We start from the raw sequence: 20,457 nt of genomic DNA, 5'->3' as shown, positions 1-20,457 counted from the left end.
CCTGATATTGATTACCCATTCCAGATCCCACATTTTATGTCACGAGACCCTCCCGTTCCTGGGATCATATTCGACCCCACGATCCATGGCATGGTTCCCAGGCAGGCCATTGATTGCTCCCAGGAGTAAGAATCATAGTTCCCAGAGGACCTACAGCTCCCGGGGTGAACTGTATAGCTCCGGGGAACGTGAGGTGGCACCCTAGGAGTTTTGGTTACTATTTCTGGGAGCAATCAATAGCGTGCCTGAGAGCATGGAACCAGATATCACCCGTTTTCTTGCATTGGTTGCATCATGTAGCTTTTTAGTCGGTGTAGGTCGCAAGCCGCAACAATTAATCTCGAAGACGAAGTCAAGCACAGACGCGCTCGAAATCAGTTTCACTTCTGTACTCTCTTTGATTCTCTCTCGAAAACTATCTTGCATGACGTTATATCTCTTATGCTTAGTATACTGCCGACCCAGTATCTTCATACGGTAATTAAAACGTTATAAAGATAGCTATCGTAACATGGCTGTATGGCCTTGCCATTCGGTCAGTTGTCGGGTCGGCGCCTCTGCCCTGATCATCGCATAACATGACTGCTACAAACATAGCTGATTTAGATCCAAATAAGTCTGGCGCGCGCCTGATATCCCACTATCTGATTCCCGTGTGTCTAAATTGCCGACATCTTGAATTTCTGGCGTTCGTCGAGGTTCGCACAATCCAGAGCCTGCAGTGAGAACCAAATCCATCTCAGCTAACGATGCACCGTTGCGGATTGCTCTGACAATTCTATCGGCTTCCGATTGATCATGGGTGCGAAGACTTTCCATCAAGCGCATAAGCAAAGCGCGGTCATGTTCTAGTGAAGCAATTCTTCGTTTGTACGAGAGTTTTCGCCGACCGTCGCTCTCTTCATTCATGATACAAGGTGCACCGTCTCGGTTACACGACACGCAGGGTATCCCTCCATAGCACTATTTTTTTGAGGAGGGGGCGGCTGTGAGTCAATACTCTCCATCTGGGGAAAGGGTACCTACTTTGGCTTTCCGTCTTCGACATCCAAAACAAGCTGTACTAGCCTTTGAAGGCCTCTTCGAGACATGAGGGACATGACTTGGACGGTGGGTTTTTGATTTGGGTGCCAAGCTTTTAGTTGGAGTTTGCGGTGCCATTCTACCTTGAGACCCGAGGAGTAATGTGGGTGATCATGATTGTTTCTTCGGCTGGTTCTGTTTTTACCCCTCTATTGATCACTACGTCATATTTACTTTCTTCCGCACAATAATTGGCCTGAAACGGCGGAGAATTAGTCCGATATCCAGTTCCCAGCTTCCTTAAGTACGACTGGAGTAATACTCAGAGTTCCTAGAGGACCTACAGCTTGTGGGAGTGAATGGTGTAGCTCTGGGGAACGATATCGGTGCCGGTGGGCAATCAGGAGACCCTCACGTTCCTGAGATCATATTTAAATCCAGGATCCATAGGCATGGTCTAGGCACGCTCTTCGTCGCTCCCAGGAGTTGGTCCTCTGGTGACACGGGCCGAAGCGGTTGCAGCCGCCGAGGTGGGGAAAGCGGACGCCCAGAGAAGGGCAACATCTGATGCTATTGATGGAACATTGTCGTCAAGTTCTAAGCATAGCCTTCACCAGGTCTCCTTACGTCTGAGACTTACGGCTGTGCGGGTCTCAAAATCGTAGGGGGCGCTAGTGGGCGGTCTATTGGCCTGGCAGGTCTTGAGACCATGGTCTTGGAATCTGCTGGGTCTCTGACTCTGTGTCTACCGCCCTTGGCTCGGTGTTACCGAGCCCTAGTACGTAGTCTCATATGTGCAGACTTCAGTTTTAGGTTACATGTCAACAGGCTTCAGCTACAGTTCTTTTAATCGCCTGTGATTCAAGTCTCTAGCCTAATATCCTTGATAGCTTTGTGACAATTAACACAGGCCCGATTTGTTCTTCGATCCTCTCGAGCCATGAGACTAGTTTCATGAAACCTTTATTGTCATACTAGAACATATTATACGCCAATAATCTCAAATTAGCCTATCACTCACATCTGATTCCGCCATCCGATGCTACGCGATTATTAACTTTTCAGTCTCTTCGACCGACGCAGCGAAGGCTTGACGCGGGCGGGTCGTTCCTTTGCCCGCTTTTTTACTTCTGGCTGCTCTTCCGAGTGGTCTCGATGTAGAGATGAGCGCGTCGTATACTGTCGATGGGGCCCTGGTTCGGAACTTGCCGCCTTTGCAGCTCGCTTCGCCATTTTTTGCCTTGTAGCAATCTCCGTTGAGCATGGACCGCTTTTTGTCACCCCAGAACCGACTGAAGACATGAGAATATCAGTACCTGGTTGGTTCGACGGGGGCTCTGTGTTGACAGTATGGGGTTCTAGCAAGCGTGGGTCGATATTCGTTATCTCAAAGCCGACAGAGGAGGCTGGAGTCTCAGTCCTTGATCGAGCTTCGGATTCCGAAGATACCTCTGAGCTGTCAACGGGTGTAATGGCGCCGCAAACAGGCCGTGACTCTTCTGGGAGATGGCAAAGTTTGACATTGACATCATATGTGTGCACTTTGGCGGCATGAGCCAGAAACTCAGTGACTTTGGCGAACTTTGGCACATGGCTGCAGGCTGCCCAAGTGCAGCTGATGCCGTCGTGCACATGAAGGAAATGGGCGTCAATGAGATGACGGCGAAGAGAATCTTTTCGCTTGGCTGGAAATTTATGCGGAGGATTCGATGCTGAGCGACGAGATTCACCACAGCAGATGATGCAAACATCAGTTGGACATTGTTGAGCATCCTCTTCAAAAGACGCCAGTTGTTCGGACTGTTCAATAGGTCTATTTCCCTCCTCATCGAGATTCCAATTAACTCGATTGCCTCGCCTGCTCGGTTCGCAAAGCTGTAGAAGTGCAACCATGTCCTTGGTAACCTGGATGAGTCGAGTAAGTAATTTGTCCTCGTCAAAATCTTCTGCCTCAGGACCGTAAAAGTTCTCCACAAGCCGAGCTCGTTCAGGAAATACGTAGTCCGGGATAGGGAGCTCCCAGTCTTCTTCAGCGGAACTATCAGCATCGCGTTCCTCAACATCAGATTCGCCGAGAAGCATTTGCTTGATCTGTCGGTTAACTTCAAGCACGGGAGCATTATTAAAATAGTCCTTTCTGGCTGTCTCGCGAGTTTCGATCGCCAATGTTTTCCGAAGTTTGGCCAGGTCTTTTTTGACAGTCTCATGCCTTTGGAAGAGATGTGGAAAGGTGTCACGGGCGTTCTTGATTGTGCCAGCCACGGACCGCATCTCCGCCATAAGCTCTCTTTTCTCGCGTCTTAGTTGCAGAATTTCAGGGTTTTGGCAAATAGCACGTTTATGAGCTTCGGTAAGATCAGATGGTGCCGATAAATCTCTCTTCCTAAGCATGCTCCCAGCGAAGCTTACCAGACCTTCTTGGGAGGGCCGAAGAGGAACGACATGTTGAAGGTCGCGCGCAATAAATTGTGATTGGTAATGCTTTTCAAACACCGCGTCACCAGATTGCCCTAGCACCCTTTGTCGCTCCTGGCTGGTAAAATTTTCTGCGAGTAGATAGTCAGCTCCGTTGCGAGTAATCCCATCTATCATGGCGAAAATGAATCCATCATATCGCGTTCAGCAAGTGACATACTGTTGACTTCATTTGCCGTCCAGCGGCGGTAATTGTAATGCCCAATATCGTCTTCAAATCTAGCATCTCGACCCAACTCCTTGAGCGCCTGCCGACTTGAATCATAGGTCATTGGCAAAGACCCATCGAGTCTGTAGCCGTATGGAGTACGTTCAAGACGTCGAAGGAGAGGCACATTAAGAACCTCGGGCTTCCACCGGAGGGGAAGAGATGAATTGCCTCTTGGAACTCGTAGCCGCCAAATGAGCTCTGGTGTGAGGTCGTCATTGGCAAAAGCTCCATCGCGGAAAGCGAACGCAATGATCTGAGATATCGGGCAATATGCCAGTTGATAATCGCCGTGCATGAAGAATTTAGTTCTGTTGGCAAGGATCAGTATCGAAGTTGGTTCATGAGAAGTTCGAATCAAAATTTCAGCTTACCCATCAGCGCCTTCCGGTCGACCTTTGAGATTGCGAAACTCGATGATGGCACAGAGGACATCACGTTTACTTTGAAGGTCTTTCAGGTAGAAAAGTTCGATATCGCGATAGCAGACCGAGTCCGGAAGATGTTTCAAGGAAATGTGCTTTGGAAGATCACTCTGGAAGGTGTCATCCCGTTTGCGTTTGCCCAAAACTGGATTGCCAGGCGACGAGGTGTCTTGAGGAAGCAAGACGCCAGGTCGCGTGCCTGTAATGGCGGACCAGAGCTGGACTGTAGCAAACTGAACAATCATGCTCCCGTGACGAAAGAATCTCGAATGGACCCAGTGATGCCGGTAAATCACACCAAAAGCATCCACATCTAGAGTATTTTTGTCCTTTGTTCGTCGGGAAATTTTGCGCTCGGCTGGGAATACACCTTCGAGAAACCCTTTTCCAAGGTAAGCATACTCTGTTTAGGAACAGACAGGATATAACTTACTCGTCGCATCTGTTGACGGGCATTCTCACCGACGCGGCGACGGGCGAATAGCTCGAAGTATTGACAAAGGCGTCGCCAGTATTCATCATATGACTGAAGCAGTTTCTTTCGTGATGTTTTGAACATCCAATCAAAAAAGTTCATGTAGATCGTCTGATCCTCCAAAAGAAGAAAGTCCACATAATCCTCGTTCGATTGAATGCAATATCTATTCCCGTGTTATTCTCAGTCACAAGACTTTTCCCGACCAAGTGAGCACTCACTTTCGCCAATAACGTTCGATGACAGCGATGCCTTCTAAGGTCTTTGGCTTAAAGTTTGGAGGGAGCCATCCAAGACTGCGAAAATGCTCCAGTCTGGCTCGAGTTTCCTCGCAAAGAATGGGATCGGTCCAGTATTGGTGCTCATCAGTTTGAGCTGGATGTACAGGCGTAGGTGCCACGGAGGAGGTCAGATACAAAGACCAGGGTGGAAAATTCGTGATATGGGAAACGACAACGTCAAGGTCGGCTTGAGGCGTGGGCAACGAGGATGAGAGAATGGGAGGTGCGAGGACACCGGAAGGGAGGGAAGGCGAAGCATCTTATAGGCGCTCAAATAAACTGGGCGAAAAGGGAGGGGACTTAGATTCAGTCGAAGGGGAGCCATTTTCGGCGTCGTCTTGGTCGCCAGTGGAAACGAGGGGAACAACTGTGCAAGTCGAGCGTCAACATCAGGACCGGAGGATGACTAACAGTGCTAGGTGGGTGCAGAATAGTGGTGTTACAGGGAAGTGGGCGGTCAAGGGACGGCTGGACATTCAAAGTTACGGGTGGAAAGGAAGCCGTTTCTGGCGTCAAAAGTGGTCATTTTCGGCGTCATTTTCACAGGTCCTCATATTCTAGTTGTAACAGAAGAATTCCCCGTCTTCTTCCTAATCTTTAATTTTTAATTTTCTCTTTTACATGCTGTGGCTGCTGTGGCTGCCGTTGCTGTTGCTGCCGTTGCTGTTGCTGCCGTTGCTGTTGCTGCCGTTGCTGTTGGTTTCTTTGTTCTTCTTTCTTTCTCCCTTCCCCTTCTAGCCCTCTCTCTCTCTCTTCAGACCATCCATATATTACGCGCCTTCTTGCGTCACGGCACCAATTCACATCCGCAGCGAACCCACAATTCGGGGTTATAAAGCCATGGAGAGGCTGCGCCCGAATGATAAACCCTTTTTTCCAGGTATAATGCCGAAAAGTATAATCACTCTTATGCATCTAAATTAGCGCCCCAGGTAGCATACACATTGCTCTAGTTATTAATTGCATGAGTGGATCTCATTCAAAGTGGATTGAAACAAATTAATTGAGGTTTCTTCGCGTCTTCAATTCTGTGACGCCTTGAGAAGAGGGAGTCTTCGTCGCTTAAGCTGCTCGAGTTGGCGGCTCTATCCTCACACTTCTTCGCTAAGGTACGCCCCAAGACGCCCTCCATCGTGTCTTAAAACCCTCAGGGAATTCGGGCAGACCATGTAGATCTTGAAGGATCAGAACAAGGCATATCATGCTATGCTTTTCCTCAACGATGGGCATCTTCGTGTCCACTAGCCTATTACGAATCTCCGCGAAGGCCCAGAGAAGGCATGTAGAATGGCACAAGGGAGATTAGTTGTAAACATACTTTAATATATGGTAGCAAAGAGCTCTCTACAATAGACCCAAGTGAACACCAGAAATGAATTTGAAATAATATCATCAAGAATCTTGCACTTATGTACGCCGGATCATGCAGGAACATATTGGAGCAAGGAAATCAAATCACAAGTTGTGCCAAGATCGTTCGTGGTCGTGGTCGTTGTCAGATCAAGTCGAGAAGGAAAAAAATAAAAAGCAGACGAAGAGGTAAGGAAATGAATGGAAAGGAATGAAGGAAGTGTCCATGGTTGGGGAATATAATTGAAGAGGGAAGAATGGGAAACAAAAGAGAATAATCCATCGATGGACAGGAAGAAGGGGGGAGGGAGGTGCGTTCGGAAAATCCCCAGCCTAATTTTGATGCTTTCCGCTTCATCAGGGCCATCTGCAATAAATGTACAACATGGTTTAGACTCGGCATGGGGTTGCGAGGAATGTGAATGACAAGAGTGACAAACTGGGTGCACAGTACAATTGTCTGGCGAACTTGACAATGAAATAGAAAAGGAAAAATATTCGATGTGGGCTGAAGTAGTGGAAAAATAGAAATCGTGCACATGCAAGTAGACATCGCCATACATCGCGCGGAAGTCATTTCAGATTCAATACGGGGCATATCGTATCCGTGTCCTCTTCACATACCTTGATAGTACTGCAGACCAGTTCGTTATCATTTGCTCTCGTACTCTCATTCCCATCCGATAAAATTCCATGACTAACCTAGTCTACACCGTTTAGGAGGTCGCACCAGGTGTGCAACCAGGATATCCACGCCAATTTCCGCCTGCCGAGACGGGAGGTGGCGGGGGAGGACCTGATGGTGGAGGAGCGGCACGAATGGGGAGTGCAGCTGTTTGATGGAGGTTCGTGCGGGATTTGGTATTGTTCGAACTGACGGAACGAGGGCTCATAAAGGGACGAGATGGAGCTTCAACCGCGGACACGGGATCCCCGAGGTGATTTCTGTTTGGACGGCGGCCAGATCGAGGGTCATCGTCCCGTGTTTCTAAGGAGAGGTGCTCTAGAGAGGGCGGGGGTGGCGATTTCGCAGAGCGAGATGAGGCGTAGGAAGATTGCTGGGGGTATTGCTGGACTTGGACTTGGGGAGAATGTCCGCAGTACCGGTTTGATGATGCCGGGACGTCACTGGCGACATTGAGTGGGATGTCGCCTGTGCCTATGCTGGGGTATTTTTGGTACGGAGATTGTTGGGGCTGAGGGGTTCGAGCGGTTTTGCTGATCGGGGGTGGCGGCGGCTTGGAGATTGGCGCAGGGATTGGAGTTTGGGCGGCAGAAGATGAAGTCGAAGTGGGTGTTTGGTTTTCTTTGAGAGACTTCGGGGCCGGGGGTTGGAGGTAAGACTTCCTGTTGTGGCGTTCCATCATGCTGATAGCCCATTCTTGAAGGTCGACCGGCGTGCGCTTCGCTGCTTGCAAGAATGCATCCTTGTCCTGGTATTCCGAAATCGGTTAGCTGTGTATTCCTTTTTCAACACGGGTGGACAAACGGCATACATAAAGCTCTCGCGGAGTCGGACGCTCTTCAGACTTCTTTAGTAGACACTTTCCAACAAAGTCGTGGAGGATGGGCGGGAAAGCATCACTCTTGGGCAACTTCGGGGCAGACTCGTGAACAATTTGCTGAAGCAGGTCCAGAATACCCATGGGGCCAGCACTGGCCCGATCTCCTGCTGCGGATTCCGAAGTATCAAATGGGAATCGTCCGACAGCCAGTTCCATGACAGTCAAGCCGACACTCCATACGTCAGAGCGAACCGTATAAGCACCTCCCTGAATACGTTCTGGGGCCATATATGTCGAGGTCCCGACGAAAGTATCGGCGATGGAGTTGACGGTCTCGGTAGCCACACCGAAGTCGCAAAGCTTGATATTTCCACGAGAGTTTACCAGAACATTGGATGGTTTGATATCACGGTGCATGATCCGGTGGGTTTCGTAAAGGTAGACAAGACCGGCGAGAACTGATTCTGTGATTTTACCCAGCACATCGACCCGAACGGGGCCGAAATCCTTCGAGATGCGATCGAGAGATCTGTGTTCCGCAGCGTGTTAGCCACCGACGTGGGAGGGAGAGCGTAATCATCGGCTATATGCGGCAACTTACCCGCAATCCATGTATTCCATACACAGGACAATGTCTCTAGCTTCGTTTTGGAAGGCACCGTAGAAGGTGACGATATTGGGCGAGTTGCATTCATGTCCCACTCGAAGTTCCCGTAGAATCTGTTTTCGCACGTTCTCTTTGGCGTCGACCCGGATAATCTAAGAAGAGGGGTTAGCCCAGAAGTGTTTCATCAAGATGACAAAAATAACAGCCCAGACACTCACCTTTCGGGCCATGATGACCTTGGTCGATGCGTGCATCACCTTGGAAACGGTGCCTCCATTGCCGGCTCCCAGTTCTTTCAGAGTTACCAGGTCCTCACTGCGAAGATCGAGTCGGAATTCAAGACCGATCTCCAGGGTATCTGTGCGGTTGCCATCTGAATTTCCCACAGCGCCGGGGACTTGGGCATCACCGTCGGAGGGATTGGAGGCAGCGGGCTTGGGGGTCGCATTGAGGGCGAGACCTTTAACGTTCTTGCGTTTCAACGTCCGGGCCTTGAACTGGTCGGCCATGGCGCTGGTGAGGAAGACTGTGCAATTCGAGATCGAAGACGAGACAGAGAGAAAAACAAAGAGTGTTCAAAACAAAGGGGGTTCGGGACTCAGCGCAAGACCGAGCGACCGCGCTGATGGAAGAGGGAGAAGCGCGAACTAGCGGCGGGGAACCCGATATCACCTTCAGATGTGTTCTTGGCGGCGCTGATTGGGCCTGGCGGGCGCATCGACTGGGCCAACAAGACCGAGGGGATGGCTGTCGGCGCCTAAAATCGAGCAGGGTGGAAGATGCAGGATCGTTGGGAAGAAGGGGGGCTTTGGTGATGCTTGAAGGCCTTACTATCGCTGAAACACAGGTGTTCCTGCTTGCTCCACTAGTCTTGACCCCATAGGACCTGTTCCTCGGAAAATCCCTCTTGGTCCAGTCGATCCGCGCTCTCAAAACGAAAACAAAAAAAAAAAAGAAAGAAAGAAAGGGTTTACATCATTTCGTACAAACTGACCGGGCTAGCCTAAGATCTTGAGCACTCGGACCTGCACAAGTCCTACGTCGGTGCATGGAATTTCTGGCTGGATCCTGCAGTCAGATTCAGGCACAAACGTTTACGCTGGCGGCAGCGGACGAGACCCGTCACGTGATAAATAAAATCCGCGCCACAGGTGGTTACCACTTCGGGGCTAGCGTTACAACAGCCTCCCATCAGCCACAGACAGCACCTTGCGGCAGGCGTGTTCGTCGTCCGGATTCACTTGCGCGCGCGACTCATTGATTTCCTTCCCACCACTCACCCATTCACAATCCCCTTGAGTCGGGTATCTATGGGTGCCGGCTCCCCGCTCTTCTAAACTTCATATCTCCATCTCCCCATCTCCACTTTACTGGTTTTGCATCTCCTGCAACTCTCTTCAAGGAAAACCAGGATCCCTCGCGACACCAGCCAAGATGAGTCTCCGCGACCTGGTCGATGGCGAGGCCATGATGGACGATGATGAGAACGATGAGGAGGTGGCCGATGACTTTGACAACGAGGTCCGCGAGGGTGCAGGCACCGCCAACCACTACAACGACTCGAGCGAAGAAGATGACGAGGAAGAGGATGACGAGGAGGCTGCTCGTGCTGTGAGTGCTATCGTCCACAATCTACTTGTTGAATTTGCGCGTTAACGCTTCATCTCTACTCGCATTATAGGTCCGGGAAGGATTCATTGTTGACGAAGACGAAGAGATCGATGACCGCCGACGCCATCACAAGGGAAAGCGATCACGTCCCCGCGAAGAGGAGCATCTGGACGAGGAAGATCTGGAGCTCATTGGCGAGGTTGTGCCCGGTCTCAGTCGCAGTTCAGCTTCGGAGGTACGTATTTTATATGGACGATAGAGCTCTCACCATCCGATCCGTGTTCAATATGGTACAATTTTTTTTCTTTACTAACACTGTCTTTTTTGCCAGAACAAATTCAAGCGCCTCAAGCGTGGAAAGGACCGTGACAACCGCCAACAATCCCAAGGTATTGACGCTATCTTCAACTCGGACGATGAGGAGGAGACCGAGCAATACCGACCCACCGGTGGGCGCAACATTCGCGACGAGTTCGATGACTTCATTGAGGAAGATACATTTTCGGATGAAGAAGGTCAGCGCGAGCGAGATGACCTGGAAGTTGCGCCTGCCGCCCGAGGAGCCATCCCTGGTCTCGGTGCCTCCGAAGTGGCCGGCCTGGATGAAAACGCGCTGGAGGATATGCGCGCTGCATTCGGTGATGGCACAGAGTACACATTCGCCCTTGATATCGAGGATCAAGAAGAAGAAGACAAGCTTGCAGAAGAACGACACTTGGATTTGAAGGATGTCTTCGAACCATCAGAATTGGCAGAGCGCATGTTGACAGAGGAGGACAACGAGATTAGGGGCATTGACGAACCTGAGCGCCACCAAATTGCACGCAAGCCATACAAACACGTTGTTCTCACAGAAGACCAGTTTAGGGAGGAGGCCATCTGGATCTCGAATCAAATGATCCCAAGGAGGGCAGTTGCGCCGGAGCTTTGCGAGCCATTCCAACGTTCCGTGGCCAAGATGCTGGAATTCTTGGTCACGGACGACTGGGAGGTCCCGTTTATCTTCCAACACCGGAAAGATCACATGATTCATGCCGTCAAGGAGCCCATCAACGGCGGAGACCCCAACGATGAGTCCCCGCAATACAGACTTCATACCGACAAGCTCCTACACATGTCGGATCTGTGGGAGATCTTTGACTACGACCTTAAGTTCCGCTCGTTCGTTGACAAACGCACCACAATTCAAAGTTCTTTTGACGGCCTGCGGAGTCTCTTCGGTATCGAAGACAGTAACGTCGAGGATGCATTGGTTGTTGCGGCCACCATGGAGGAGCTGCAGGACGTGTCGGACTACATTCATTTCCAATACGCTTCCCAACTGCGAGATATGTCGGCAGTGAACGGCGAAGCAAACGGCGGCCACCAGCGACGCAAGGCCACCAGCAAGACTTTATATGAGCGGGTTCGCAATTCCAAGGCGTATGGATTAGTGCGTGCCTTCGGTATTTCCGCCCATGACTTCGCACAAAACGCTTCAAAGGAAGGCCGTCGGCAATACACGGAAGACCCCAGCGAGGGCCCAGAGCAATTGGCGGATCAGTTTGTTGACGAAGATTTCGCGAGCTCTTCACATGTTCTGAAGGCTGCAAAGTCGATGTTCACTGAAGAGCTTGCCCTGAACCCGAAGATGCGCAAGGTTCTGCGACAGGTATACTACCAGACCGGAGTAGTCGATTGTCACCGCACGGAGAAGGGTCTTCGTCGAATTGATGAACACCATCCTTACTACGAATTCAAATACCGGAGGAACCTACAACTCACCGATATTGCGGTCCAGCCTGAGCTGTTCCTGCGCATGTTGAAGGCCGAGGAGGAAGGCCTCGTGCAGGTCAACGTGCGATTTCAGAATTTCGACGAAACCCGCCAGCGTCTGTACAAAGACATCGAGTCCGACAACATCTCAGAGGTTGCCGACGCTTGGAATGCTCTCCGCCGTGAAGCGCTAGACGCTGCCCTGGTCAAGCTCGAGCGTTCGCTTAATCGCGGCCTGCGGGAGAACCTTCGCCAAGAGTGTGAAAAGTCGGTTATCAACGACTGCCGCGAGACATTTGGTTCGCGCCTGGACCAAGCCCCTTACAAGCCCAAGGGAATGGTGCTGGGCACAGTGCCACGTACCCTTACCCTAACCTATGGAGACGGCGATACTAAGAAACCCATCTATTGGGCCTATACGGAGGAAGATGGCCGTGTACTCGAGAGTGGAAAGTTCAAAAGCTTGACTCCCGGCGATAAAAACCGTGGAGTCAACGACGCTGAACATGTGGCTGCCTTCGTGGACTTGGTGGAAAGACGAAAGCCGGATGTCATTGGCGTGTCTGGTCTGTCTTTGGACACCCGGTACCTTTACAAGGACCTGACGGAGCTGGTTGAGTCGAAGGATCTTCGCGGGGCGCCGTACACAGATGAGCGCGACCAAGAAACTAGTGACATCCTGGAAGTGGTCGTGGTCAATGACGAAGTCGCTCGCCTCTACTCCAACAGCTCTCGTGCCGAAAAAGATAACCCCGGTTTTGACCGCTGGACTCATTACTGTGTGGCTTTAGGACGATATCTGCAGTCACCTCTGAAGGAATATGCTTCTCTCGGCAAGGACCTCCTCGCCATCCCTTTTAAGCCAGGTCAGCAACTAGTGTCTCAAGATTTACTACAAAAGCAGTTCGACACGGCTTTGGTCGATATGGTCAACTTGGTGGGAGTGGATCTCAACGAAGCTGTCAACGATCCAGCGACTGCCAGTCTTCTCCCTTATGTCTGTGGACTGGGGCCTCGAAAGGCAGCCCACCTCCTCAAGATTATCAACATGAATGGCGGCAGTGTGAACAACCGCGTTGAGCTACTGGGTGTCAATGCCCAATACCCTGCCATGGGTGTCAAGGTCTGGAACAACTGCGCCAGCTTTGTGTTCATTGACTTTGAGAACGCCGACCCTGATGCCGATCCCCTGGATAATACTCGTGTGCATCCAGAAGACTACGATATCGCGCGGAAAATGGCCGCCGATGCTCTCGAGCTGGACGAAGAGGATATCAAGACCGAGACCGATGAGAACGGCAGCGGTGCTATTGTGCGAAAGTTATTCCGCGAAGAGCAGCAGGATCGCGTCAATGACCTGATACTGGAGGAGTATGCCGAACAGCTGGAGAAAAACCTTAACCAGCGCAAGCGTGCGACGCTCGAGACCATCCGAGCGGAATTGCAACAGCCTTATGAGGAATTGCGCAAACAATTCGTCATGATGAATAGCGATGATATCTTCACGATGCTGACAGGTGAGACCTCCGAGACGCTAGCACCTGGCACAGTGGTGTCATTCTCCATTCACCGGGTATACGATGATCATCTCGATGGCATACTGGAATGTGGGCTTTCAGCGCTGGTGTCAGAGAGCGAGCTTGGTCTATCCCATGATCTATTACCGACCCAAGTCTTTGAAAGGGGTGACATTCGCAAGGCTACGATTATCTTCGTCAACAAGAAGACTTTCTCTTGCAATGTGAGCCTACGGCCAGGCGCGGAGAAGAACTATCCTCGTCGCAGAGCCGATCTTGATTACGAAGAATGGGACGCAGAGCAGGAACGAAAAGACCAAGAGTCCTTGAAGGAGACGAAAGAGCAGGGCGGCCAGGCGCTGCGTGTCATTAAGCACCCTCTCTTCAGACCTTTCAACTCCGTCCAAGCGGAGGAATACTTGGGCTCCCGCGCCCGCGGCGACGTAGTGATTCGCCCCTCATCTCGTGGAAAGGATCACCTGGCCGTCACCTGGAAGGTATCGCAAGGGGTCTACCAGCACATCGACGTGTTGGAGCTGGACAAAGAGAATGATTTTTCTGTGGGCCGTATCTTGAAGGTCGCAGGCAAATACACATACAGCGATCTGGACGATCTGATCGTCAACCACGTCAAGGCGATGGCCCGCAAGGTTGAAGAGATGATGCTCAACGAGAAATTCCAGGACGGCAGCAAGGCCGAGACCGGTATGTTTCACTGTCCCGTCCCCTTGATCAGTTTACCTCAATACTAACTAAACCCCACAGATCAATGGCTCGAGACTTACACCAAGGCTAATCCGCGTCGCTCGGCTTACGCCTTCTGTATCAACACCAAATACCCCGGTTACTTCTACCTCTGCTTCAAGGCAGGCGAGCACTCCAGGGTTCAGAACTGGCCGGTCAAGGTGATTCCGCAAGGCTACGAACTGCAGAGAAACCCATACACCGATATGCAGAACCTCTGCAACGGCTTCAAGCTGCTATTCAAGAACGTGCAAAGTCGGCAGTGAGCGCGACGCTCGCTTGTAATATACCATTTTCATTTTCATTTGCAATTTTCTCTCACAGTGCAGTTTCCTTCGAGTATCCTCCGAGCATCCTCAAAATATACTTCAATCCCTCAAGTACAAAAAGTCGTGCCTCTTTTTTCAATCTATCTATTTTTATTTATATTCCTCTTCGCGGCGGTCTCAAGTAATATAGTGTAATATATTCTTATTATATTTCCTGCTATTCATCACCGCTAATACGGACTATTAAATTGAACTCTGAGCTTTCATCTCCTCTTCCATTTCCTTCTTCAGATAGGATCGACAATCCTATAAAGAGGTGCATCTCTTCTCTCTGATCTCCTTCCCGCTTTCTTCAATCACAAAGTGGTAGTCTGTGTGGCCGTGAAGGCCGTGGCCAAAAAGCCGGTGAGCACGAGGTGTACCATGATTTACTTTGCCATCTTATGCAGTTACTTTCTTTCTTTATTTCTTGAACAAGCGGACCAAAACAAAAGGATTGCATTCGGATTTCTTCTCATAATTGTTTCTTCATTCTTATGTTCTTCTCCTCTTTCAAACGTTGTTTCGATCTTATCCTTAATGCAGAAGATCATATCAAGAACATCCTGGTATTTTTAGCCCCACTTCGGTCGCCTCCATAAAAAGAAAAATTAACAAAATAGTGCGTCCCAGCTTTGTAAGCCTGAGTTCGCCTTTGAAGAAATAGAATAATTTAAAAGTAAGATACAGTCGATCTAGCAGCTAACAATAGATCCAACTCGTTCTGTCGACCTCGGCTTGGGCCCCCTTCAGCCCATTCTTTGGTCCGTCTCCGCATTGTATAGACCCATAGACCCAAAATTCGGACTGCCGTCACTTTATCGAATTGACATGCGCCGATGATCGCTTTTCCTTTTTTTACACCTGTTTTCTGAAAAGGAACACTCTTGCTTGGTTTGTAAGATCATTGGTGGTTATACTATATACTACTGCGATTGAGTCTCCTCTACATAATGTATACCTAGGTAGTACTAGGAGTGTGTTTTGACTCAGTCTGATTCCGAGAATAGTCGCGTTATTGCACATTTTCACATTTTCTTTATGTAGCTGACATAAAGAGACATAGAGTAGTGATTTCATTCTGGGCGATATCTCTACTCGGGCGGCGCCTTTGTGCCCTGGGCGTGCAGCGCTCCCCGCCGTGAAACCTAGGCACGATGACATCTCCAGCCCACCGATACCAGTACATGTGAAGCGTGATTCCTCGGCCTCGGGTCATTTGGGTTATGCTCCGCTATGCCCCGCCAAGATCCCCATTGCTGAGGTCATGTTGCGTACCTGGCCGGCTTCTCTGGACTGCATGAATTGCTGCCCTCCTGCGTAATTGTTGTCGTGTCCTGTCCGCCCGTGTTTTCCCCCTTCAGCCGCAACTCCACCGGACCGCGACGGCTGTCATCGTAAGGCTGACCTTGCCCTCTCGACACCACCATGGCCGCAATGGAGGAGCTGGAGATCCACAGCAAGGTGAGTGTCATCCATGATATCCGTTCGGGCTCAAGCTAATCGGGCTCTTTGTTCGTCTCGCGCAGTCCTACTTCGTGCGCTGGGTCAATGTCGCCGCTGGCCATACCATCTCGTGGAGCATCCAGCCGCACAAGAAGTCCGTGAACTTTGGCATCTTCAAGCATCCTGGCCAGTCTGCTTCCCTCGGCTCGCAGCTGCCCACCTCCGACTCCCACGGCACCGATTCCACCGAGAACCTGCCCGCCACTACCACCGCGCAATCCGGATCCCGCAACCAGCCGTCCGCCGTCATTGACAAGCTGACCGGCATTGGCCTGAAGTCCATCAAATGGATCGGGAAGTGCGAGGCCGATAAGATCTCCCAGGGGACGCACGATGTCCCGACGAATGAAGCCGGGAACTACGCGTTGGTGTTCGACAATACCTTCTCTAAACAAATCTCCAAGACCGTCACCCTCGTCCTCCTGACCTATCCGACCGGACTCCAGCCGCATGGCTCCGCGCCCCCCTCTGTTGCGCGCTCGCACACCGGCGGCTCAACGGACTCCCTCACGCAGCCGAAAACTCGCCGTCGCGGAAACAGCCGGTCGACCCTGAATGTGCAGGTCTCGGAGACGTCCACATCGACCCTGCATACCGGACAGCTTCAGAAGAGACGGCGTAAGCGCGGCCAGGGCTGGGCGCGTCGGTTCTTCTCATTGGACTTTACCTCCTGTACTCTATCTTATTACCATGACCCTAACTCGTCAGCGCTACGCGGCGCCATCCCGCTTTCGTTGGCGGCCGTAGCGACCAACGAGAAGTCCCGGGAGATCTCCATTGACTCCGGCACCGAAATTTGGCATCTCCGCGCGAGCAATGATCAGGACTTTACGTCTTGGAAGCGTGCTTTGGAGAAAGCTTCTTCGAAGGAAGCCCCCAAGGAAAATGAGCTGGCTGTTGCCGGGCCTCCGGAGCTGCGTCTGTCCCTCCCGCAACAACCATCTCCGGCGGAGGAGGAAGAGTGGACCCGCGTTGAGAGCTTGGTTGGCAGGGTCTCAGGCTCGCGGGATGCAGTGCGCCGTCTTGCGAAGGACACGGATCCCAAGTATCTGGCGACTCCGCTGCCATCTCCTATGGAGCGCACTCGTGGCCGATCCCCGAGCCCGCAGCCTGCGTCAAATGAAGCTGTTAGTGCAGACCCCAAGCGGTCTTTCTGGAAGCGCAAGACTAGTGGCAACTCCAATGCCAGTAGTTCCAAGCGTCCTCCAGGCCCGGAGCACACGAACTCAAGCTCTTCGGGACTGGTGGTCCCGCCTGCCAAGCCTGCGAGCATTTCCAGCCATGCTGACGGTATGGAAGAAGTCCATGACCATCTGATGGCTGTCCTGCGTGACCTTGATAATGTCGTGACCGAGTTTTCTACCCTGCTCGCTGAGAGCAAACAGCGAAGAAACCCACCCCGGTCAACGGTGTCTATGGCTCCTCGCAAGAGTATGGAGTCAGAAGACTTGGAATTCTTCGATGCTATGGATGGGGGTGCGGCATCTCCGCTTTTGACAATCCAAGATAGTGATGATGAAGGCGAGAAGGAACGACCCAGTACCGCCACCGAGGATGTGGATGATGCTCCCTCCGACAGCGAGGACGAGGATTCTGCTTCAGTTCCTCAGGATAGCAGCTCCGCCTCGCCATTGTTCCCAGCCCGTCCCAAATCCTTATCCCCTCTCCCTCTGGACGCCATCCGTCGTCGCCAGAACATCTTAGCCCCAACCGTCCTCCCTCCCAGTTTGATCGGATTCTTGCGCAAGAACGTCGGCAAGGATCTCTCTCAAATATCTATGCCGGTCTCAGCCAACGAGCCTCTTTCCTTGCTACAGCGTGCTGCAGAGATCTGCGAGTACTCGTCTTTGTTGGATAAAGCGGTCCAGATCTCTGATAGCGCCGAGCGTTTGATGTACATCACCGCATTCGCAGTGTCATCTCTATCAAGCAATCGTGTCCGGGAACGTTCCATCCGCAAACCATTCAACCCCATGCTCGGCGAAACGTACGAACTCGTCCGCGAAGATCAGGGTTTCCGCTTCATCGCCGAGAAGGTCTCCCACCGTCCCGTCCAACTAGCCTACCAAGCCGACAGTCGCGAATGGAGCCTCGCGCAGAGCCCAATGCCCAGCCAGAAATTCTGGGGCAAATCTGCGGAGATCACGACCGAAGGTCGTGTGCGTATTACCCTCCACGCCACTGGTGAACGATTCAGCTGGACGCCTGCTACCTCGTTCCTGCGGAATATCATCGCCGGCGAGAAGTATGTTGAACCAGTTGGTGAGTTGACCGTCGCTAATGAAACGACGGGTCAACGTACCATCTCGACCTTCAAGGCTGGTGGCATGTTCTCCGGTCGTAGTGAAGAAGTCTCTACGCGTGCTGTCGACTCATACAACAAGCCACTTTCCCTTGGTCTAACTGGCACTTGGCCGACTTCCCTGTCACTTACGCGGGACGGCTCACCATCCGGAAAACCAATCTGGACCGCAGGCCCTCTTGTCCCGAGTGCGCCTAAGCATTACGGGCTGACAGCCTTTGCCGCTGCTCTCAATGAGATCACCTCAATTGAAGACCAGCATCTCCCGCCCACAGACTCCCGTCTCCGTCCTGACCAGCGCGCATTGGAAGATGGTGATCTCGACCGCGCGGAGGAAGTTAAGGTTCAATTGGAAGAAGGGCAGCGCGCTCGTCGGAGGGAGATGGAGGCTGCCGGTGAGAACTGGATTCCTCGATGGTTCACGAAGGTTAGTGATGAGTCGAATGGGGAGGTTGTTTGGAAACTCAAGGGTGGGAAGGATAGTTATTGGGATGAGCGTGCGAAGGGTACTTGGAGCGGTGTTGTGCCGGTTTTTGACACCAAATGAGCTCCATGCCTGGTCGCCTCGTATCTTAAGTGAAGTGAACTACATATATATGTCGGATGAAGGTGGTTTGTGGATGTTGTATCAGCGTTGACTTAGTTATCTATTCCCCCCGCTCTCCTTCCCTTCCCTCTTTTTGGATTTCGTCTTGGTCCTTTTTCTTGGTGGAATGTTAGAGATGGCGAGTGAGCGTTTGATTGTCTCTCACCGCCTTACATAGCCATTTTTATTTCATTTGACATCGTGATAGAATTCTGGATATTGCGTTTTCCAGGATTGTGACACCCAAAGCGGTCCAAAAGTCTAGAATCGGGTGGATCGGCGGGAATGGTTAATATTCCTGTGTGCAAGACTTAAGGTTACTTAGAGTTCCCAAGAGGCTAAACATAATGTTGTAGAGCAAGGTAGAATCAATGACTAGCAATTCTAACACAACGAAAATTATACATCCGGGGATCTATAGATTGATGCACTGCCTCGGCTGAGAGAATGATATTGCCCTGTTTGGTCAACGGTACGTCAGTGCAGTAGATCGCGCAGTTCTATGGAAAGATTCGCAGTTTTTAAGTATTTAACAGCAGACAGCAGATATATGCCTACAAAACGAATTGATATGTGCATTGTGATTTTGATACATGTAAGCCATTTCTATCACTGCTAGCTCCACTGGCGTGACGCTGGCCAGAGAGTGTAGGTTCTGTCCGAAAACTACAGCGTGTATCCTCCCCATCTATAATGCAATGATGGCAACATATCTTAACAGCAAATCCTCTAGCGCGCGCCCATCTGAGTAATTGCCCCCATAAATAATTAAGGCTCGAAGAGGTGTCCCGAGTTTACCGCGTTTGTTAAAGTCGGCACCTCGATCCAGCAACAAGACGGCAATCTCCAAGCGATTATGTATGGCGGCGACGTAAAGGAGGCGAGCTGTCCCCCGACTCTGTAGTACGGATAGTGGCACCGTTGTCAAGAAGTAATTTTGCGGTGTCATAGTGACTTTCGGCAACAGCTACGAGAAGAGCGTTTTATCATTTGTTCTTGAGTTTGTCAGTTGATTGCTTGTCGATATTCGTGAAATCGAAAAAGAAATCTAGGTGGACGCTTGATTTGTTGTTTTGCTCGATATACTTGATGATAGTCGCGCTCAGTACCGTTTTACCGCAGCCGGGAAGACTATGTAGCCCAGAGATGCTGGTATTTTTGCTTAATTCACCTTTGAAGTTCTTCGCCTTGAAGAATCCATGATCCGGATTCCCCGTTGCGCTTTTCGAATGCCTCTTTCAAGTTAGACGAGATATCGGGTGGGGAGAGCCACGATTTATTAGCGCCCACATGGCTATTTGACTGAAAAAAGTCAACGGTCGCACTTGTGACAGATCGGGTGTTTTGGATATCTTGTCTCACTTGACAATTCGTAGTCAATTACCGCTACGGGCTCATGAGGCTAGGGCACTAACTAGAATTTAGAGATCCTTAGCTATTCTCTCTTGCTCGAGTCCATTGACAGGAACGTAGTGAAGCAACTCCTTTGCATACGCCGCAGCTGTAGACGCGGAATATCTCTGCTACTAGTCATTCTTGTGCAAATCCGAATAGTCGGAAATTCCTCTGATGACAAGACATGGAAAATGGTTCATAAGACCAGCAGCCTCCATTTCAAGACAGATGCAACCTTTTCCGAATTTTTCGAGAATCATGTCGCGCGTAGCAGTAATTTTTGACAAGTGTATTCCCTAAGGCAATGATGCCATAATGGACTTTGGATTTGCAGATTCTCGTGGATCACGTTAGACGACTGATCACAGGCAGAACAGTCGTCTC

The 20,457-nt window shown here is 50.9% G+C and overlaps 4 protein-coding genes across 4 annotated transcripts; 3 read left to right on the top strand and 1 right to left on the bottom strand.

Annotated features, from left to right (window-relative positions):
• Positions 1-3,900: 3,900 nt before the first annotated feature.
• Positions 3,901-4,448, top strand: N7532_001324 (uncharacterized protein; the record flags this gene model as incomplete). The annotated part of the gene is made up of 2 exons (XM_056613818.1): positions 3,901-3,912; positions 3,987-4,448. 2 exons carry the CDS (start codon positions 3,901-3,903, stop codon positions 4,446-4,448), a joined length of 474 nt encoding a protein of 157 aa, XP_056478859.1.
• A 2,505-nt stretch (positions 4,449-6,953) lies between these two features.
• On the bottom strand, positions 6,954-8,858 carry ste7 (MAP kinase kinase Ste7; the record flags this gene model as incomplete). The annotated part of the gene is made up of 4 exons (XM_056613817.1): positions 6,954-7,670; positions 7,734-8,271; positions 8,344-8,501; positions 8,568-8,858. 4 exons carry the CDS (start codon positions 8,856-8,858, stop codon positions 6,954-6,956), a joined length of 1,704 nt encoding a protein of 567 aa, XP_056478858.1.
• A 925-nt stretch (positions 8,859-9,783) lies between these two features.
• spt6 (chromatin-remodeling histone chaperone SPT6) lies at positions 9,784-14,242 on the top strand (the record flags this gene model as incomplete). Its single annotated transcript, XM_056613816.1, has 4 exons — positions 9,784-9,960; positions 10,031-10,195; positions 10,292-13,937; positions 13,998-14,242. The coding sequence occupies 4 exons, from the start codon at positions 9,784-9,786 to the stop codon at positions 14,240-14,242; spliced, it is 4,233 nt and encodes a 1,410-aa protein (XP_056478857.1).
• Positions 14,243-15,712: 1,470 nt separating this feature from the next.
• N7532_001321 (oxysterol-binding protein related protein OSH3) lies at positions 15,713-18,639 on the top strand (the record flags this gene model as incomplete). Its single annotated transcript, XM_056613815.1, has 2 exons — positions 15,713-15,748; positions 15,814-18,639. The coding sequence occupies 2 exons, from the start codon at positions 15,713-15,715 to the stop codon at positions 18,637-18,639; spliced, it is 2,862 nt and encodes a 953-aa protein (XP_056478856.1).
• Between the last annotated feature and the right edge of the window lie 1,818 nt (positions 18,640-20,457).

The sequence above is a fragment of the Penicillium argentinense genome, assembly GCF_028826775.1.
Source record: "Penicillium argentinense strain IBT 30761 chromosome Unknown utg000002l_segment0_segment0, whole genome shotgun sequence".
Lineage (NCBI taxonomy): Eukaryota > Fungi > Ascomycota > Eurotiomycetes > Eurotiales > Aspergillaceae > Penicillium > Penicillium argentinense.
The sequence above is the reverse complement of the archived record's forward strand: the minus strand, read 5'-3'. Positions and strand labels throughout refer to the sequence as shown.